At 40.2% G+C, this 18,226-nt stretch overlaps 1 protein-coding gene across 4 annotated transcripts in view; it reads left to right on the top strand.

Annotated features, from left to right (window-relative positions):
• Nucleotides 1–18,226, top strand: part of RYR2 (ryanodine receptor 2) — a 567,940-nt gene that overhangs the window by 144,784 nt on the left and 404,930 nt on the right. For all 4 annotated transcript variants that reach the window (XM_081039034.1, XM_081039033.1, XM_081039032.1 and 1 more), the window contains exon 2: nt 17,381–17,500. In XM_081039034.1, coding sequence (XP_080895160.1) covers nt 17,381–17,500 — 120 coding nt within the window. The remainder of the gene's footprint in view (nt 1–17,380; nt 17,501–18,226) is intronic.

Here is an 18,226-nt window from a genome sequence, read left to right as displayed (position 1 = left end):
TGCTGTAGGAGCAGCTTTAATTGAAGTTACATGAGACCCTGAGTGTTTTAATGTTTTCTTTCTTTGTCCTGCTGTTTCATCATAGAGGTATCTGGACTTTGTTAGTCTATTCATTTTTAGGCGGTTACATTCCCATATGGGACACTAGTGTTGTTTATAAAACATTTGAATACTCAAGTAACATTGATAACTTCTTACTCATTTTGAAAGTAATAGAATCTCCCTCTACTTTCATATTTTGTGGCTTATTTGTCGCTTTTGTCCTCTTATATTTGATTTGCGTTTTGCTCAGAAATAGGATTACACATGATTAATTTTACTTTTTAAATATTGTTTGTTATTAATAGTATTTAAATTTGATGTCATGATTTAATGACCACCAGCTTAACTTATAAGTTCAGCCAAGCAATGGAGAATTTAAAACACTTGATTGACAATTTTAATGGGAGAGGAATAAAGATTTTTATCCTTGTTATAACCCTATTTCCTATGGTCCTATATATTATTTTGCTAGTGATCATTGGTACTAATTGAAAGATATCTTTTTGATTTTTATTTTGTCTAGGACTGGCACTCATATCAATGTTGCTTTTATTTACTTTTTATTTTAATTTGAAAGAAAAGACCTTTAAATGATTCACAGTTTATCCCAAGCAGTTCTACAATAATATTCTTTCCTGGTTTTTCTGACATTGTTTGGGAAGAAGGGAAGAGAAAAAGCCCTCAAAACTATTAAGTAAACCCAGGAAGAGTAGGCATTTGAGCTCCTGAAAAAATAATGGTTTCTTTAAAGTCAGCTTTTTAGCTACAGCTCCACTTTTCTTATCATTCCTTTTGCCCTGGAGTTTTAAATCGCCCACAGACCTTCATTTACTGCGTACCCACTCTCTCTCTCTCTCCTGCCCATTCATTGCTAAGAGCTCCTGGCGAGGGTAATTTTAATGGAAGAGGTAGTTAGGGTAACCACAGGGTGAAGGGAACAGTGGAGAAGAAGCCCACCCAGTGTCATGGACCCGTGAAGTGCTGGTGGGTTGAAGCGCCATTGCTTTTTCCAGAGGTGATTTGGGAAAGGGGCTCAGATGACAGCTTAATAAGCCACCACTTGCCACCATTGTGAAGTCTGGAGTGTGCTGCACCATGGAAAGAACACACAAAAGCGAAACATTTTGTAGAACAAAGACCCCGCTCCAGGGTATTTAAGTAAGAGGAGGAAGACGCTAGAGTCTCCTGGCAGTGGAGGGGAGAAGTGATTGTTTTGAGGGGGGACCTGCTGCAGGTTATGCTGAAAGGAAAGCTAGAAACTAGAAAGAGACCAGGATATCCTGGGGGTGCGGGGGTCTCCGTTGAAAAGTTACATTGTAAGCGACAGTATGGAGAAGATGAGCAGTGGACTCAGAGGTTCCATAATGTTGAAATCTCCGGTGCAAATCATGATGCTTGTGGGATTTTGCAGAATCTGATTAGAATAACATAGAGATGCTATATAATTTGGAAAAAATCCACTTATTTTCAAAGGGAAACACTGCTTTGGGTTGCATTTCTGTCCTATTTGACTAAACCATCTTTTGCCAACATCTTCAAATGAACTGTGAATATTTTCTGGGTTTTTATTTCCACTCATCAGTAATCATCTAGAGTCCCAGGCAGGAAATTTCTTCTTTGATTTTTTCACATGAAATTTAGCCTTTGATGATAATATAGGCTCTATACCTTCTGATTGCTAGAAAAAGGATCTTTTAATATAGGTGTGTATTTACTCTAAGAGGCATGTAAAGCAATGAAGGAAGTAACCCATTTTCATGATAAAGAAATTTAAGAAAATAGAGCTATGATACTACCATGACACTGAGATTGCAAAAATATCCAATTTGGATTTTTAAAAGACATATACGATGGCTAGATGTTGAATGTCCTCTTAGACATTTTTTTTTAAGCCCCAAATTTAAAAAGTTGTTGAATTCAATAACTTCATAGGACATCAGAAACCAGTGGAGTTTAAAGTGCTGGTTTCCATCTAGATGAAATGTGGATGGGTGCTTTTGGAAGGTTAATATTTTTTTTGTCCAAACCAAATGGGTCTTTTGTGTTACTCACTGTGAATGCCCTTTTACATTTTCTTTAAGCTTTGATTTTCTGAACGCTGTTGTCTGTCTTTCATGGATAATGTTGACCCAGTGCACATTTTCATGGATGATCAAATCTCACTGTTAGTTGGTTTGCCGTGCTGCTGAAGCTGAATATGACCTTGTTCATGACCTTTGTTGCTAGTTCAGGTTATCAGTTATGTGGATGTTAGTAATGGCCCCATATATTTCCTTCCTGGCTCCATATCTGCCGCCAACTCCTGTACCATTTCTCTGTTCCTCTCTCTCTGTAGCACAATTCAAGAGTTGCCCATCTCTGCCACCCCACGTCCTCTCCTCCCACTCTCTCTTAAATCCCCTTCATTATGGATCCCAGCTCCACCACTCCACTGAAATGACAATGAACAATGTGTTGCCAAATGTAATGTTGCTTCTAAGCCTTTTTCTCACTCACTGGTTGACTGTTTTTCCCTTTTATGACTGTAAAATGACTGTAACCCATTTATTTGCACCAAGGTTCAGGGTTCACTTCTAGATTCTCTCGTCGTTATTTACCCATCCATCTCCTTACTGATCTCAGCTAGTGTCTGTCATGGTCTTTACATTCTCACACTGTGACTCTTAAGTATTTAGCTTCAGCCATGACATTTTCCCTGAATCCAGACTTTTATCTCTAGCTGCCTACTTGACATCTCATTTGGATGAAAGTCACAACAATCTTAACATTCAAACTTGACTTCTCATAATCCTCCTCTGCTGCAGTGTCCCTGTTTCAGTACCTGGTGCCACAATTTTCCCAGGTTTTCAGGCCTGAACGTGGGAATCATTTTTTCTCTATCTCCATCTCACATCAGCAAATCCTGTCCACTCGACTTTTAAATTATATCCAGAGTCTGATCACTTCCCAATACTTCCATAGGTTACACCCTAATACCAGGGATGACAAAAAAATGTATACACATGGCTTATATTCATCTTTTGTTATTGGTATATATTGGGTAGTATGATTTTAATACAGTGTTTTCCTTTCTTAAAATGTGTGTACATTTTTTGGCACCTTCTGCAGAAGCTACCAGCATCTTTTGCTTCAGCTGCAGTAATAACCTCCCAAGTAGTAGTCGGGCTCCTGACGTGGCAGCCAGAGTGATTTTTTTAAGGTGGAAATGAGTCATGTCACCCCTCTGCTCACAGTCCCCATATTTCCCATCACACTTGGACTTATCTCCAGAGATCTTCCCATGGCCCATGAGGCCCTCTAGGGTCAACCCCACTGTCTCTGCCCTCGTATCCTCCACCTACCCACCAGCCCCTTGCTCTTCCTGGAGCTCCCCAAACCTTTCCCATTTCAGGGCTTTTGTGCTTGTTGCTCTTCCTGGAATATTCCACATGCTCCCTCTTAACTTAATTCAGATCTTTGGTCAGTGTCCTCTCATCAGAAAGGCCAATTCTGAACCACCCCGTAACATAACCCCTTCTTTATTCTTGATACTTTTGACCTTGTCCTTTAGTATTCTTGGCTCTTACCACTATCTGATGTTGAATTTTATAACAATTCATTTACATCTTCTCTGATTCTTCCCCAAGTATAAGCTCCATGGGTGCAAGAACGTGTTCTGTCTTGCTGATGGTCAAATGTCTTGAGTGAGTGAATTTAATCCTTACAAAAAAATAGGAATGATGAATAACAATCATTAATAGCTTTTTATAATCTGAGCACCCTTTCCTGGGCACATTGTAAATATTATATTCTTGTTTAATCCCTCACAACAACCCTCTAAGGTAGGTGTTACCTTCATTTCATAGATGAAAATGCAGTCACAGTGACCAGTAAAAAAGGAGCTGGGATTCAAACTGAGTGAGTCTGGTCTAAAAATAATGCTTTTTCCCATTTAATTTGTGTGATTTATTATTATTAATTATTAAATAAGAATTGTGTGTAATGGGTAAGGTGTTATACATTATTATTATGTCACTTATTTGCACCTAATAGCTGGAAACTCTGAGGACAAAGTAATAGGATCACAAGTGAGGAGGTGTGAACAAAGGCTTCAGATCCCAAGCTTCCAGCTGGGCTCTCGCGGGCTCTTTTTGCACAACCACAAGATTTTTGTAACAGACACTTGGTGTGTCTGACTTTATCTGGGTAGCTTTTCTGTTTTCCGTCCATCGTATTTGACCCCTCTATTAAGTGGTATTTGTGAGTTCAACACTAAGCTTTTCAAAATCTATTCCTAAAACTTGTATCATGATTTTGTCTCATGCTGATCTTTATAATACTTGTATAAGCTGAGTGAAAACAACAGAAGACCTGAAGTTTGCTATTTTGCTTGTACTCACTTTCTGGAGTGCACATGTGCAACCTGACTCTTATCAGGAATAGTTTAATGCCCAGGTGTAATTTGTTGGCTCATTGATTTTTCCCACGTCAGAGAAAAGCCCTCAGTTGAAATATTTCCTGATTGCAAGAAAAGTGAGGTAATTTACTAACAGCCTATAAAAATTGGGAACTTTTGGTGCCTGGTACACTGAATGGTAATCTCCATTTTAATTAAAGAGTTACATTTATAATTAGCAACAACAGAATTTGATAGGTCTGCCAATTACAGAAATAAATTCGAGGCTGAAATTGCAAACTAATATTTCACTATGTTTTTCAAAAGCGAATCTCAATCCACAGGTAAATATTATATCCATACAAGTTGAACTAGGAAATCCTTGTATAAACATGCAGGTAGGGAGATACATATCAAAACGTGTCCCAGAAACATGATTAAAATTGCTTCTATGAATAATACTATTCCATGCTTCATGTTTTTGCTGAAGACTCTTTGGTGTTCATTCTCCTATGGGTGGTACATACTATATATCAGCCCAGATTGTCGTTATATATATTTTTTCTATTAGTCTTGAACTTTGTCCTTGTGTTGTGCAATACAGCAAAAATACACTCACTGGAGATCATATAATTGTAATACCTAAAAAACAGATAACATGAGAGAGAGAGAGAGAGAGCGCGAGAGAGAGCGTGCTCGTGTGTGTATGTATATGTATAGGCAGGCATATGTGTATACTGTGTGTGTGTGTGTGTATGTGTGTGTATAAAATACGAGAAAGCATAGTGTCCTCAAAAGTTTGAAATTGTCTTATCTTAAAATAAAGAGTTTGGATATACCGATTCAGGTCTTGAAAATTGCCTCTAAAATGACTTCATCTGTTCTTGTCTTTTCAGTAGTCTTCCTTAAAATGTAATCATTCGGTATCGGTCCTTCAATGTTGGGATGATTAGTACACTGCTGTTTTCTCTTCATGGTTTTAACGAGGCTTACGCACTGAGTCCGGCAAGGATCTCTTGCTCATTGGTTTCTGCCATTCTTCAGAGAGGAGGAGGAGGACTTTCAAATTCTAAAATTTGCGTGCCACCTCAACCAATATACTATGTAAAATATGTACATATATTTGTGCTTATATGTGGGCCTCATCTGCTCTGCATAGTTACTACATTTTTAGAGAATTTGAATAAATATATTTAATTTTCTGTAGAAACGTAATATCTCAAATATAATTTGTACAATAGTTAAGACTGGTGTCATTGCAGAATGAATTATAAGGGGTCAGCCCACATGACTCTCCCTTTGGTCTCTTACTACTTCCTGATTGAGCAGCGGTCAGGTGACAGGGACAGATTTAGTGCTCAATTACTCATCTCCGTATTTGATTTTAATGCTTTCTGTGCAAATAGGAATACTCATTTTCTTGAATAGTTGTTTCTTTGGCTGTATTCCACATGTAGATGTGAGAGAGTCAGAATAACATTCTTATACTGAGTACATATATTAAGATGAATTTTAACAGGAATCTTTATACATGAGGCAGTCTTCAATGCCAAGTAGAAAATTCAGATAATTTCAGAGCTGGGAACAGGAGAAGATTTTATGCACACTATTTTCTAAGTGGAAAAGAGAAGTAGACACATTTCTGTTGATGTTACGGTTGGCGAAAGTATCTGTCAACTTCAATCTCTCACATGAAGCAGACACTGAGTTAGAATGTCTGAATATGGTCAATCTTTCTAGGTCTAGTTTTTTACTTGCATGTCAATTTTCTTATTATTAAGATCAAATTAAATGCTTAATTTTTGTCAGCTGCTTCCATTGCTATGATTGTATATATATCCAAGCCATTTTAGGCTCTTTAATTCTCTTTCTTTTTTAAATCCTAGTTTTTTAAGCCTTAGCTGTTAAAATATTTCAGAAACTTATTGTCAGGGATTTATAACATAGGAACAAAGAAATTTCCTTTACCACATAGTTTCTGGGAATCTCTTTTTTTCTTATTTGCTAGTTTCTATTAAGAAATATAGTTTGCCCTTACTAAATTTTAGGTGATATTCATGAGGGCAGTTTCAATGTTTTTTCACACATTTAAAAATAACATTTCACTAGAGAGTGGATGGAATAGGTCATATCATTACACTAACGGATTTTTTTCACCGAGTCTAATGGGTGCCTCAGTACTGACCCGCCTCTGTTCTTCTGTAGTTGCAATCAGTCACATTACAGGACTGTGTCACACCCATTAATAATGTGTGCAATGGTTCCAATTGTACTGTTAACATATATACTGGCCTCTGTGTGCATGTGTGTGTGTGTGTGTGAATGTATGTGTGTGTAGCTTTCCTGTAGTACTTCAGCAGCTCTAATATTCGGTGGCCCGTTTTTTGGGAGGAGGGTGCAGTGGAGGGAGCCCAGGTGGGTAGGAGTGTTTAGAATTGCCTGTGGATGGTGATGATAAAAGCAGGCCATCTTTGGGTGGGTTTTATTATAGTTTTGACACTCTCTACAGAGGGTACTATGGTCTTGCCTGCCTCCTGGGCAAACTGTCCCTGACCCCCTAATCTTGCTTCACCTCTGCCCCTACTTATTCACTTTCCGGGGTTCAGGGTAATATGGGAATGTGGAACAGCAGTGATTGAAAAGGAAGATGCTCTGCTGAATTCTAAGCCGAAGACTATTTTCTCAAGTACGTATTTTAATGCATTCCAAAGGACATGGCGAATGTGAATACATTCATTCTTCCCACAATGGCCCAGATAAATATGTTTGCACTGGTATTTTTCCAGCTCTGCAATGGAAGTTGAAAAGGCCCCTTTGTTTTCCTCTGTCTGTGTTTACCTCTGTCTTCTACTTTGCTTTTCTCTGTCCTTTCCTAAAAATCCATCGAGGTGCACCTCCTACTACCCTTTCCCGTCTAAATTTTAATTATTGACTAAATTTTAATTAGTTATTGATGATACAGGCAACCTTCTTTTTCTCGCCTCTCCAGTCTGCCATTGCTCCCTTCAAACAAATTTTCTTATTTTGGATGTTGGTTTTTCATTTGGTTTTGGTTTTAATTCAATTCAATCTGCATACAGTAACTTTGTTCACTTTACCTGTAGCCACATCATCAAAACCTATTTGATGAGACGAGATCAGAGTATGTACTAGGGTCATTTTCAGGGTAGCTTCCTTAATTTCCCAGCTAGACTCTAGTGCAGTGATCTTACCTCATTACCGGAGGCAGGCAGCACAGAGGACGGTTTCAGAGTCAGGTGAGTCCCAGATTTGAGTCCCATTCAGCCACTTGCCAGGGGGGCAACCACAGACAAATAAATGATTTACTCTCACAATGTCTCTTTTTTTCTCATCTGTAAAGTGACTATAATAATAGCACTACTCGTACTCATAAGCATAACAATAGTGCTGACTCATAAGCTCTTCATTTATTCACTCACTGACTATATTCTGTGCTCTATGATGGGTGGGGCCCAAGAACCGGAGCTGACATAGGTCTTCTCTTGATGTGTCACTGAGAAAATGTACGGTCCCTGGGCCACAGGTCGTAATGGTTGGTTGTTCGCTGCCCCGAGGAGGAGGTAGTTCTAGCATGTAATACTTGGAAGCTGCTTTTCCTTTGTCAGTCATTTGAAGGATTCATTCCTTTATTCTTCAGATGTCCTTTTTGAATACCTACTGCATGCTGCAAAATATAGATCTTTTGGCCAAGAGTCCCTAACTAGCCACTTGTGGACTTCAGTAGAATTTGACGTCATGGTTCCTCTCTTTTTCCAAGACTTGTGACTATTCTTACTGATGTCCAGCTCTGCTTGGGTCTTTGAAGTGTCCTGTCTTCCCCTGCAAAACATCCTAGGCACCACAAAAGGGAGCTCTCCCAGCACAAGTTGACTATTTATGGGGAGTTTGGAAGTGCCCACCTTGACCCATCCAGTCCTTGCAGCCGAACACCTTGATTATCAGTCTTATTGCTGCATCTCTTAATCTTCTTGCCTCTTCTGCTGAATTTGATGGTGGGCACCATTTTCTTGTTCATGGTTTTGGTGCTGTTATGAACTTTCTGACACATGCTTTCTCATACAAATAAACAAGGTTTTCTCTGGTGGATTTATTTTTGGAATGGAACCACCAGGTTGCAGGGCATGTACACTTTCAATTTCAATGTCAAATTGTTTTCTAAAATAGTTTTTAATAATTCGCTCTCCCATCAGAAATGTATAAATGTCTCCATTTTTCCACATTGTTGCCAACTCTTGGTATTGTCAGACTGATGTTTTGTTGGGTCAGTTTGGAGAGTATAAAATGGATTTTATTTTCTTTGCTCTATATTTCCTAAATTACTAATAAAGTTAAACCTCTTTTCGTATTACTGACCATTTGTATTTCTCCTACTGTGAAATGCTAATCATGTCTTTTGCCTATTTTTCTATTTTTCTCTAAATGATTTTGGATGTTTTTTATCTATTAAATGAATTTCAAATATCTTCTTGTAGTTTTTGGTTTGTAATTTTACTTTGTGGTGGCTTTTATTGAACAGAGATTCTTAATTTTAATGAAACTGAATTTATCAATTTTTTTGTGTTCTTTGTATCTTGCTTGAGAAATCCTTTTTTATTATAACTCATCCGTATCTTTATCTAAAGCCTAAAAGTTTGCCTTTCATAATTTAAATCTTTAATAAATCTTAGAATTTTTTTTGTGTGATATGATATAGGGATCCATTTTTTAAATAAGTTATGTATTTATCTATGTTTCCATTCATTCATGTCAGGTTCTTATGTATTTCAATGCTTATATAATAGTTAAGATGCATTATTTTGTGTTCTGCATTTTTGGTTGCATTCAGAGTCATTTTCTGATTTCCCTAAATGTTTATAGTTATGTTTAGTGCCACATAAATGAGAGAAGCCATCTAAGAATGAGGGATTAATACTGGAAAATATGGCTCATTTTCACTCAGCACAATTTTCATGGTTCTATCAAGACAACTAGCAACATATTAGATTTTCAACAAGGTTTACTGCATACATATTCACAAGGACAAATTTATGGGGGAGCATATCGATTATTACTTGTTAGCAAATTCTGCACTCAGTGTTTCTCAGAACACTATGTCTTTGTCTTACAACTTTTCGATAATATTGCACTGTGAATAATGGATTTCGAATGCTTCCTTCATTGAAATACTTTCCTAGAAGTAATTACCTGGTGTTCTCCACGAGGGCTCTACCTCCTGTAAAGACTTTCTGCTTTCCTTCCTAGCTGAAGGGTCATAACTCCTTGTACTTTCTAGTGCACACCAAGGCTGGAGCCCCCCAAGGCTCCACAGTGATTCCAGAACTGGGCCTGAGCCTGAGGCAAATTTGCTCATGTTTTTGATTTTTCAGTGAAAACCTGTCCACAGTGAACACAGGCATAGTTTTTTCTACCATATGAATTCTTTGGTGTGAATAAAGGTTCGCCTCCTGGCTGAAATCTTTTCCATAATTATTATATTCATATAATTTCCCCTCTGTGGGAATTCTCTGGTGTCTGTCTAGGTGTGGGTTCTGGCTGATGGGTCTTCCATACCCATTGCATTTACAGTCATCTCCTCTTATCTGTGGGGGACCTGTTTGAAGACCCTAGTGGATGCCTGAAACCGTGGATAGTACTGAGCCCTGTTATGCTGTTTTCTCCTGTATAAACGCGTACATAACTTTTCACTTAGAGAAATTTCCCAGCTTCTCTTTGGCATATGAGTATTCGAATTGCCAGCATCACTGCTCTTGCACTTTGGGGTCATCATTAAGTAAAATCAGGGTGACTGGCACTCACTGTGATGCTGGGACAATTGATGTGACCACCAAGATGGCTACAACGAGACTACTGGGCAGGGAGCATCTACAGCCTGGAGACACAGAACAAAGGGATGTTTCACATCCCGGGGGGACAGAGAGGGATGGCAGGAGATTTAATCTCATACTCAGAATGGTATGCAATTTAAAACTTGATGGAATCTTCCATTTCGTAGTTTTAGACCTCTGTTGACTTTAGGTGACTGAAACCGCAGAAAGTGAAATTGTGGAAAAGGGGGACTACTGTATTGGGTATGTCTCTAGTGTGAAGCATCTGATGTCTAAGCACAGAGTACCTCAAGGACTTTTTCACAGAAATTACATCCTCATGTTTCTTTTCCAAGCATGAATTTGCTCATCATGTACTCTTCCACAGAGAACAGTCAAAGGGTGTCTTCCCCGTGTGAGATTTGGCAGCAAAGGGGGCGGGACGTAAAGGTCAAAGTCGTGGTTGAAGGCTTTAATTAATTTATAGGGTTTATTAATTTATAGGGTTTCTCTCTAGTGGGACAGTTTTAATCCTTTCACTTGCACAAATGCAATTCACTAAACACAATTTTGCTTTTCTTCATATTGATTTGCCGCTCTACCTTTAGAGTATACGTATTATGCTCAAATAGCTGTGTCTTTATTAGCTTCTCAGGAAACACGGGCAGCCTGTGCTTTGTGTGGTTCTGATGTGCCGTTCCAGTTAGCATGGTCAGTAAGGTAAAATCAGTACCCTGCATAACGGTTCACATTTCATTTACCGCGATGTGTTAACGGTAATTGCGTGAAGTACAGATTTCGCTGCTCACCCTCAGTCTGTGAATCACCATCAAATGCAGGTGACCAAGCATGTCACTCCTTTTAGTCTGTGGCGATTGGTCGCTGCGCATCTGTTCTTCATTCACACACGGACAGGAAGCATGCAGTCATGGTAGCTCCTTGTCCCCCTGAGCAAAGCGTTGTACAAATATGGATAAATGGGACTTGGCTACCAAAGGTGAAGGTGCAGCAAGGAGACAGAAAGTGGTGATGCTGGCAATGCAAGTCCCATCGAACCTAAGTGGAGTCATGGAAGCTAAATCTGCATTTGGGAGCGTGGACCCTGCTGCGGTTGAGACACTGGATATGTAGCCGGAGCAACTGAGGGAACGGAGCTGATTGACAGAAGTAAGAAAATGGCACAAAGGGTGAAGGTATTGCAGAGCAAGTAACAGTGGCAGAAAAAAACCCAAAACACCCAAAAAGTCCATGGAAAGAACATAGAGGTACTTTATCACATCGAACCTGGTGTAAAATGATGCAAATGTGGGAGTGTGAAAATTCTCCAAGGTGTAGAAGAGATGCCCTGTCCACATGGAAAGTTATATAATGAGAAGGAGGAGGCAAGTGAGCACTGTTCCAACTATTCTTGATAAGTGGTTTACAAACAAAATTCTTTAATTTTCAATGTTTCAAGTTAGAGTGTCCTAAACAGATATTCGTGTCACTATTTTTTGTTTGTTTGTTTCTCTGTACTTTTATAACTGATACTAAGCAAAGTTTTTAATGTTTGCACAAAAAGGTTTATAGGTCACAGAACAGTCATAAACAATTTTCCAAAGATTGCTTTGCGTGGTCATTTTTACGGTCCTGTACCAATGTGCAAACTGAGCTCTATCTGCCTGTGTTTTTTAAAATGAATAAATACAGAGTCCATGCAAGACTCAAAAGATGGGCTTCATTTTTTGAAATTGTCTCAACACGTTTTCTCTGATAACTACATCTTCACTCTAACAATAACGAGTCATACAGAGAACATTTTAGTTCGCCATATGCCAAAAAGTTATGATGATGAAGCGATGATGGAATAAATCAGATAAACTTGTGACCCCTTCCTTATCACAGATCCTGGAACACAGACGGTACTCAAAAGGAAACAATATATTCAGAATTGATCACTTCTCTCCACCTGCGCTGCCACTACCAGAGTCTGAGTCACTGTCATGTCCCTTGAATGGTTACAGTCACTTCCAGGAGGTCTCCCTGCAGGCTGCGTTTACACATGACCCAGGGACTGCCCATCCCTTTAGTGAAAGCCCAGATCTTGCACTGGGCTCAAGGCTTCCCCATGATCTGGCCCCACCACCATCTCCAACCTATTCTCCACCACCCTCTCCCTGGCTGGCTCTCTTCCAGCTGCAAAGCTGTCCTCCACTTTCCTGAGCAGGCAGGGTGCTCTCCTGCCTTAGGGGCTTGCATGGGCCTTCCCTCTACCTGGAATCCGCCCCCTGCAGAAAGTCATGTGACTAATCTCCTTCCTGCTTCAGGTCTTCAGGCACAAGTAATCCTTCCAGGAGGCCTGACTATTCATCATTTCAGCCTCCCCTCCACAGCAGCATTCCCAGACCTCCTTATGTGATGCCAGGTTCCATTTTCTTTTCAGAGAACTTCTCACCTTGAACATAACTTACAAATATATTATTTCTGTTTATCACTTTTCTCCTGGCAGAATATAAGCCTGATAATGAGTTCAGGGATCTTTGATTTATTCAGTGATTTATCTCAAATGCTGAGAACATTGCCTAGCTCATATTATGTCCTCAGTAAATACTTGTTAAATGATAAATGAATGTTTGAATGAAGTTATTGATGGTGTTGTTTGATAATTATCTTCCATATTGTCCTATTCCAGCAGGCTTGACACCATTCGTTACAGAAATTATGTCTTATTTATTCATCACAAAATTGCCTGGAATGCCTTATTCCAGTGATTGCTCCCTCCCTAATAAGTAATATATACTTGTTCTAAAGGGTTGTAAGGTCACAGCAAGAACACAGAAGCATTTACCAAAGGGATTCAACCCAACATGTATTTATGGAGCATTTTCTATGTGCAGTGGTCTAACTTAGATAGAGATGTGATTGCTTCCAGTGTTGACTGAAGCATTTACATTCATTGTCCATAGAGTTTAATCTGCCCTGCTTGTCAGATAGCCGTAGGATATAGCGCATATGGTGGACTTTGTGAGTTGCAGCTAACTGGAAAAATGATCAGGGCATAACAGAGGGACAGGACCAGTTCCAGAAATTCTAAACTGGATAAACATTTTGAAAGTCAGAGTCTAAGGAAAGTACCTGGTGTGATGTGAGGAACTTGTTAATGGCCAGAGTTATTAAGAGTATTTCTTGAGTTTCCAAAAGTACAATTTGTTTGATTTGCTTAGATTGCCTATAGAAAGAGTTGTAATCAAACTTTTATTCTGTTTGTGTGGAAATAGTGGGAAAACGAAGAACTGGACTGCTTTTTTCCCCCCAGTGATCCAGTTGAGTTTTATATTGATATTGTGGATACTTGTGATACATTAAAATTTGTCATCGATGTAATAGGATCCAGTATTGCCCTATTTCCCGCCTGCATGTAACCATGAAATCACTTAATGGGATCATACGGTACTAGCTTTCATTGGGAATTAAATAGGATCTCGCCTTGACAATTCTAAAAAATAGCTCTATTTGTCAGCTTGGCAGCCCAAATTTATGAGCAATCGTGAAGTGAATTATGATAGGTAGTCAGTTATTGAGTGATGTATTTGCCAGGCAGAGTGTTAGACAGTGTAACCTAATAATATAAATGAATGTATAATGACAATCGAGGACACCGAAGGAAAGAAAATGGTGCTAGGGGAGTACAAAACAAAGAACTGACGTGGCCTGGTGGGTTAGGGAAGGCCGACCTCTGAACCGGATACTTGAGTGGAGATTTGAAGACAGATATTTCTGAACTAGAGGAGGGAGGGCAGGTCCAATGGCAGGCGCGGGAGTCCTGGGGAGCGTGGGAACAAGGGAAGGGTGGCTCATGGAAATGCTCATGGACTTTCCCAGACCAAGTAGTGCAGGGCCTGGTAGCTAAACAGTTACGGGGTCTTTTTTCCTTAGAGTAATGAGAAGCTCTTTAAAGGTTTTAAGCTGGGAAACAGTACAGTAAAGTTGATGCTGTGACCTGAAGGATGAAGCGCCATTGGGAGGGGGTGTACAGTGTGGAAAACTGCTTAGCGGGCTTTGAAGGTGTCTGCACAAGGGACAGTGGTTGTTAGGGTGGTGCAAAGTGGATGGGCTTGGAAGGTATGGATGGCGTAGAGCCCAGAGGACTCAGTGACTGGAAGCTTTCTATCACTCTTACTTAAGCACTGCCATTCTTCTACTTGTTCATGAAGTTTCTTCTAAAAGATTCCTTTTCTGGTTGTCGCTCGCTCACAGGCAACCTCTGCTCTGCCTATAGAGGAGCTCTTTATCCAATAAACTACGTTCATTTTGAAAAACAATAAATAATAAACTATTCCTTTTTAAATGATTTTGTTCAGAATTTGTACAGAGAAAGATTAGTAATTTTGTTTCTTCAAGTTTGTTTTATGAAATAGGTAGTGGTACAGGTTCAAGTTTAGAATCAGTTTCCAGGGAGAGCAATTGCTGTTATCTTCTTGTCATGCTAGTCATGCATGGTTAATTAATCAACAGACTTTGAAATTGTTTGTAATGAAATAAGAGAACATAAACAGAATTCACTTTTAGCATTTGGGTTATGGAATATGATTTGTTGTGTTAAATCAAAGCTTGTTGTCTTAGGTACTAAGGCACGAATCATAGGGACTCAGAAAACAAAGTGTACCAAAGGTGAGTATGTAAGGGTGATTTTAGTTTTTGTGGGCTGAGGCGGGAAGAATGATGGTCATCTGTGCATTCCCGCACTCAGGTACACCAATGGCATGTGCAACCAAAATATGAAGACAGGAAGTGTGAGTTAGGAGACTGGAACTCAGGACCAGGGAGCAAAGACTAATTTGGAAGAGGTTTTGTGACCAAGAAGACGTACTTGAACTCTGTCCTTGTTCTGTCATCTAAGTGGTGTGAACTCTCTGGACTCCCTTTGAAACCGAGGGTCCTTATGACTTTGATTAAACTTACATTTTAAATCCTAGCTCTAGAAATCATATCTCTCTTTCTATGCCCCTCAGAGAACCAGCCTTTTGCCCCGATACTCAGCATCCCTGAGGCAGCAGAAGACAGTAGCCCAGATTTGACCAATGGCCGCAAAGTTTAGACCTGTGGCAGGATAAAGATAACACCTTGACCTAAGTTATGTTTCACCTCCCAAGCCCTGGAACGCCCCCCTCTCTTCTTTCCCATGAGACCAGACAGAGGGAACCAGGAATGGATCTCAGAGCTGTCCTCTAAGACACAAAGAATTGATTCATTACCCTCACCTCACCTCTGACCAATCAGCTTCCAGCATGACCCCAAGCCTCTGCCCCACGGAGTGTTGTGAATTTTCCCCATAGAATCTGTAACCTACACACTGTTGGGGAGTCGGGGTATCAGGGTGTCGGGCTTTTGAGCACTAGCTTTCTGTTCTCCTGGGGGGCACTATTCATAATCAAACAGGCAGTGTTTCTTTACTGCAGTTTTCGGTATTTAGCATTTAGCTCTGCTGGGACCAGCGGACCAACTCTTTCTGTTCTATAAAACCGTCTGTATTAGCGGTATTTAGTCTTTGTTCTTGGAATAGAAGAAAAGTTCCGTGTGCGCGCACGTCTGTGTACACCAAGACACAAATGTGTATGTTGACAATAACTAGATTTACTGCACATAGGTTATAATAAATAAAAAAATAAAGCTACTTATTTAAGATTCCAAATGCATAGTCAGTAGACTGGCAAACCACAGTGGTTCTGGAAAAATTGTGCCTTGAGATGAATGAGATGTTAATTAAAGGATACGTGTTTGTGAATTAGTGTTTGGTCCACCCATGCTCAGCATATTTTCCTTTCTGTCACAAAGGAACTCTTTGCTTACAGCTCCCAGATAAACTGGAAAAGCCTCTAAGTAAGCCAGGCTAGGCCATCAGAGTGGTAGCTCCAGCCGCTGTCCCTGGGGGGTAACAGAGCTGCCCCGAGCTCTCCGCCGGGCACTCCATCAGGGGAGGCACAGACTGATGGCGAGTGTGCACCAGTGAGCTGGTTTGAGGTTTTACTAGGGCCGTTCAGTATGTTATTTAAGTTTGCTTCTTTCCTTATATGGTTGGTATGGCCCAAATATCGTGAGCATCTCCACATATGCTCTTATTTCTGTCTCTGTCCAAAGTACAGACTTACCTTAATATTCAGTTGTGTTGATGGCTCCCAACTCTCCTGGAAGACCACTCTCATCTCTCCTGGGACTTCATCCTATCTGAGTCCCCTTCTGGATCCCCTTATACTCGAGCACTTGATAGACGTGCAGAATCAGCCCCACCCAAGACCCACCGAGTCAGAATCTGCATTTTAGAGAGACTCGCTGGTGGTAGGATGCAGGATAAAGATTGAGAAGTGCTTCTCCAGGTGACAAATGTAGTGGAAATGAGTCGAGCTTCTAGGAGCAGTGTGGGACTAGGGAATTTTAGGTTTAGATGAAATTAGGTAGGTGACCAGTGCCTGAAAATAAGTGTGATCAGCCCTCTGTGAGTAACAAGTACCTTGGAGCCCCATTTTCCTCGTGTGGGTAATCTTTATATTATAGGATGTCGTGAGGAATAAATGAATTAATGCAGGACTGGCATACGCTGTATTTTTGGTAAATATGGTGTGCCTTCTCTGTGATAAGTGCCAATATGTGGTTGAGCTAAGATGACTTTTCTGGTCGATTTGAATGAAACCAGTTCCGTTATTGACCTGTTTTCCTGTGTTAGTTTTGGAACAACGACGTGTGTGCTTGCTATTGGAATCAGTTCCATTCTTGATGTCCTAGGAATATGTCAGATAACTTCTTGGTGATTTTGATGATTAAGAAAGTATGTAACAGTGCTAACGTGGAGCTCTGAATTTTACCATTCTCCATGCTGGTTGCCCCTGGGGATCAGTAGTGACAGTGAGGAACCTGTTGATTGTCTTGAGAGACAGTAACTCCCCCCTCCTCTCACCCTGTTACATTTTTTATTTGCAAGTAAAATTGCTCTAGGAATCGATTCTGTGTTTTGGGTTTTGTTTTGTTTTGTTTTTTGCTTTTGATGATTGTTCTCAGATTTTTCTCTGATTTTTAAAATGCACTAAAATATATTCTTGTAGATCTGATTTAGACTGACTAGTCATGACATGTCTCACGTCCCCCCTTTCTCTCCCCTCCACAGGACGATGAAGTGGTCCTTCAGTGCACTGCCACCATCCACAAGGAACAACAGAAACTGTGTCTGGCAGCTGAAGGATTTGGCAACAGGCTCTGTTTCCTGGAGTCCACTTCGAATTCCAAGGTGGGGTAAAGCCTTTGGGGTGATTCAAATATTCAGGTTCTGCTTGTGGCATTGAAGTTATTCGTGGGCACTCGTCTGTTTTCTGTGGAACACGTAAACTACAGTGGACATGAAAAATGTTTTTACTATTCATTAAGCACATTTTTAATTGAGCCCTTACTCTGTAAATAACTCAGCTATGATTGTTAATAAGACTAGATAAGTCACCATGATGTTTCTATCCCAGTGGAAAAGTGAACACGTAGATAAGTGATATCATTTCAGAACTAAGGCCAAGAAGAAAAACAGAGTAATGGAGTAGAGAGGGATGAGGCAAAAACTCAGTCTGTCACCGAGGGCGTTGGGGAATGGCCTTCCTGCGGGAGACACTTAATAGATGGGAATGAAGTGAGCGAGGGAGCAATATGGAGTTCTTGGACGTTCTTGAAAGAGGGACCAGGTAACTCAAGAGTCCCTAGTTGGAAATGTGCTTGCAGAGTGTTTAACGGAACAGCCAGGAGGTCACGGCAGCTGTAATACCGTGAGTGAAGGGACGAGTGACAGGAGATAAGGTCTTAAAGGAACCAGGTCACGGAGGGCCTGCCAGCCAGAGTGAGGAGATGAGGTTTCTCTCTGGTATGAAGGGAGGCCATTGGAACAGTACCAATTTGGTTTAGATATCTAGAAGATTCTTCTGGTGCTCATGTGGATTAGAGGACTTGAGCTCGTGGGAGTAGAAGCAGGGAG

The sequence above is a fragment of the Rhinolophus hipposideros genome (genome assembly GCF_964194185.1).
Source record: "Rhinolophus hipposideros genome assembly, chromosome: 26".
NCBI lineage: Eukaryota > Metazoa > Chordata > Mammalia > Chiroptera > Rhinolophidae > Rhinolophus > Rhinolophus hipposideros.
The sequence above is the reverse complement of the archived record's forward strand: the minus strand, read 5'-3'. Positions and strand labels throughout refer to the sequence as shown.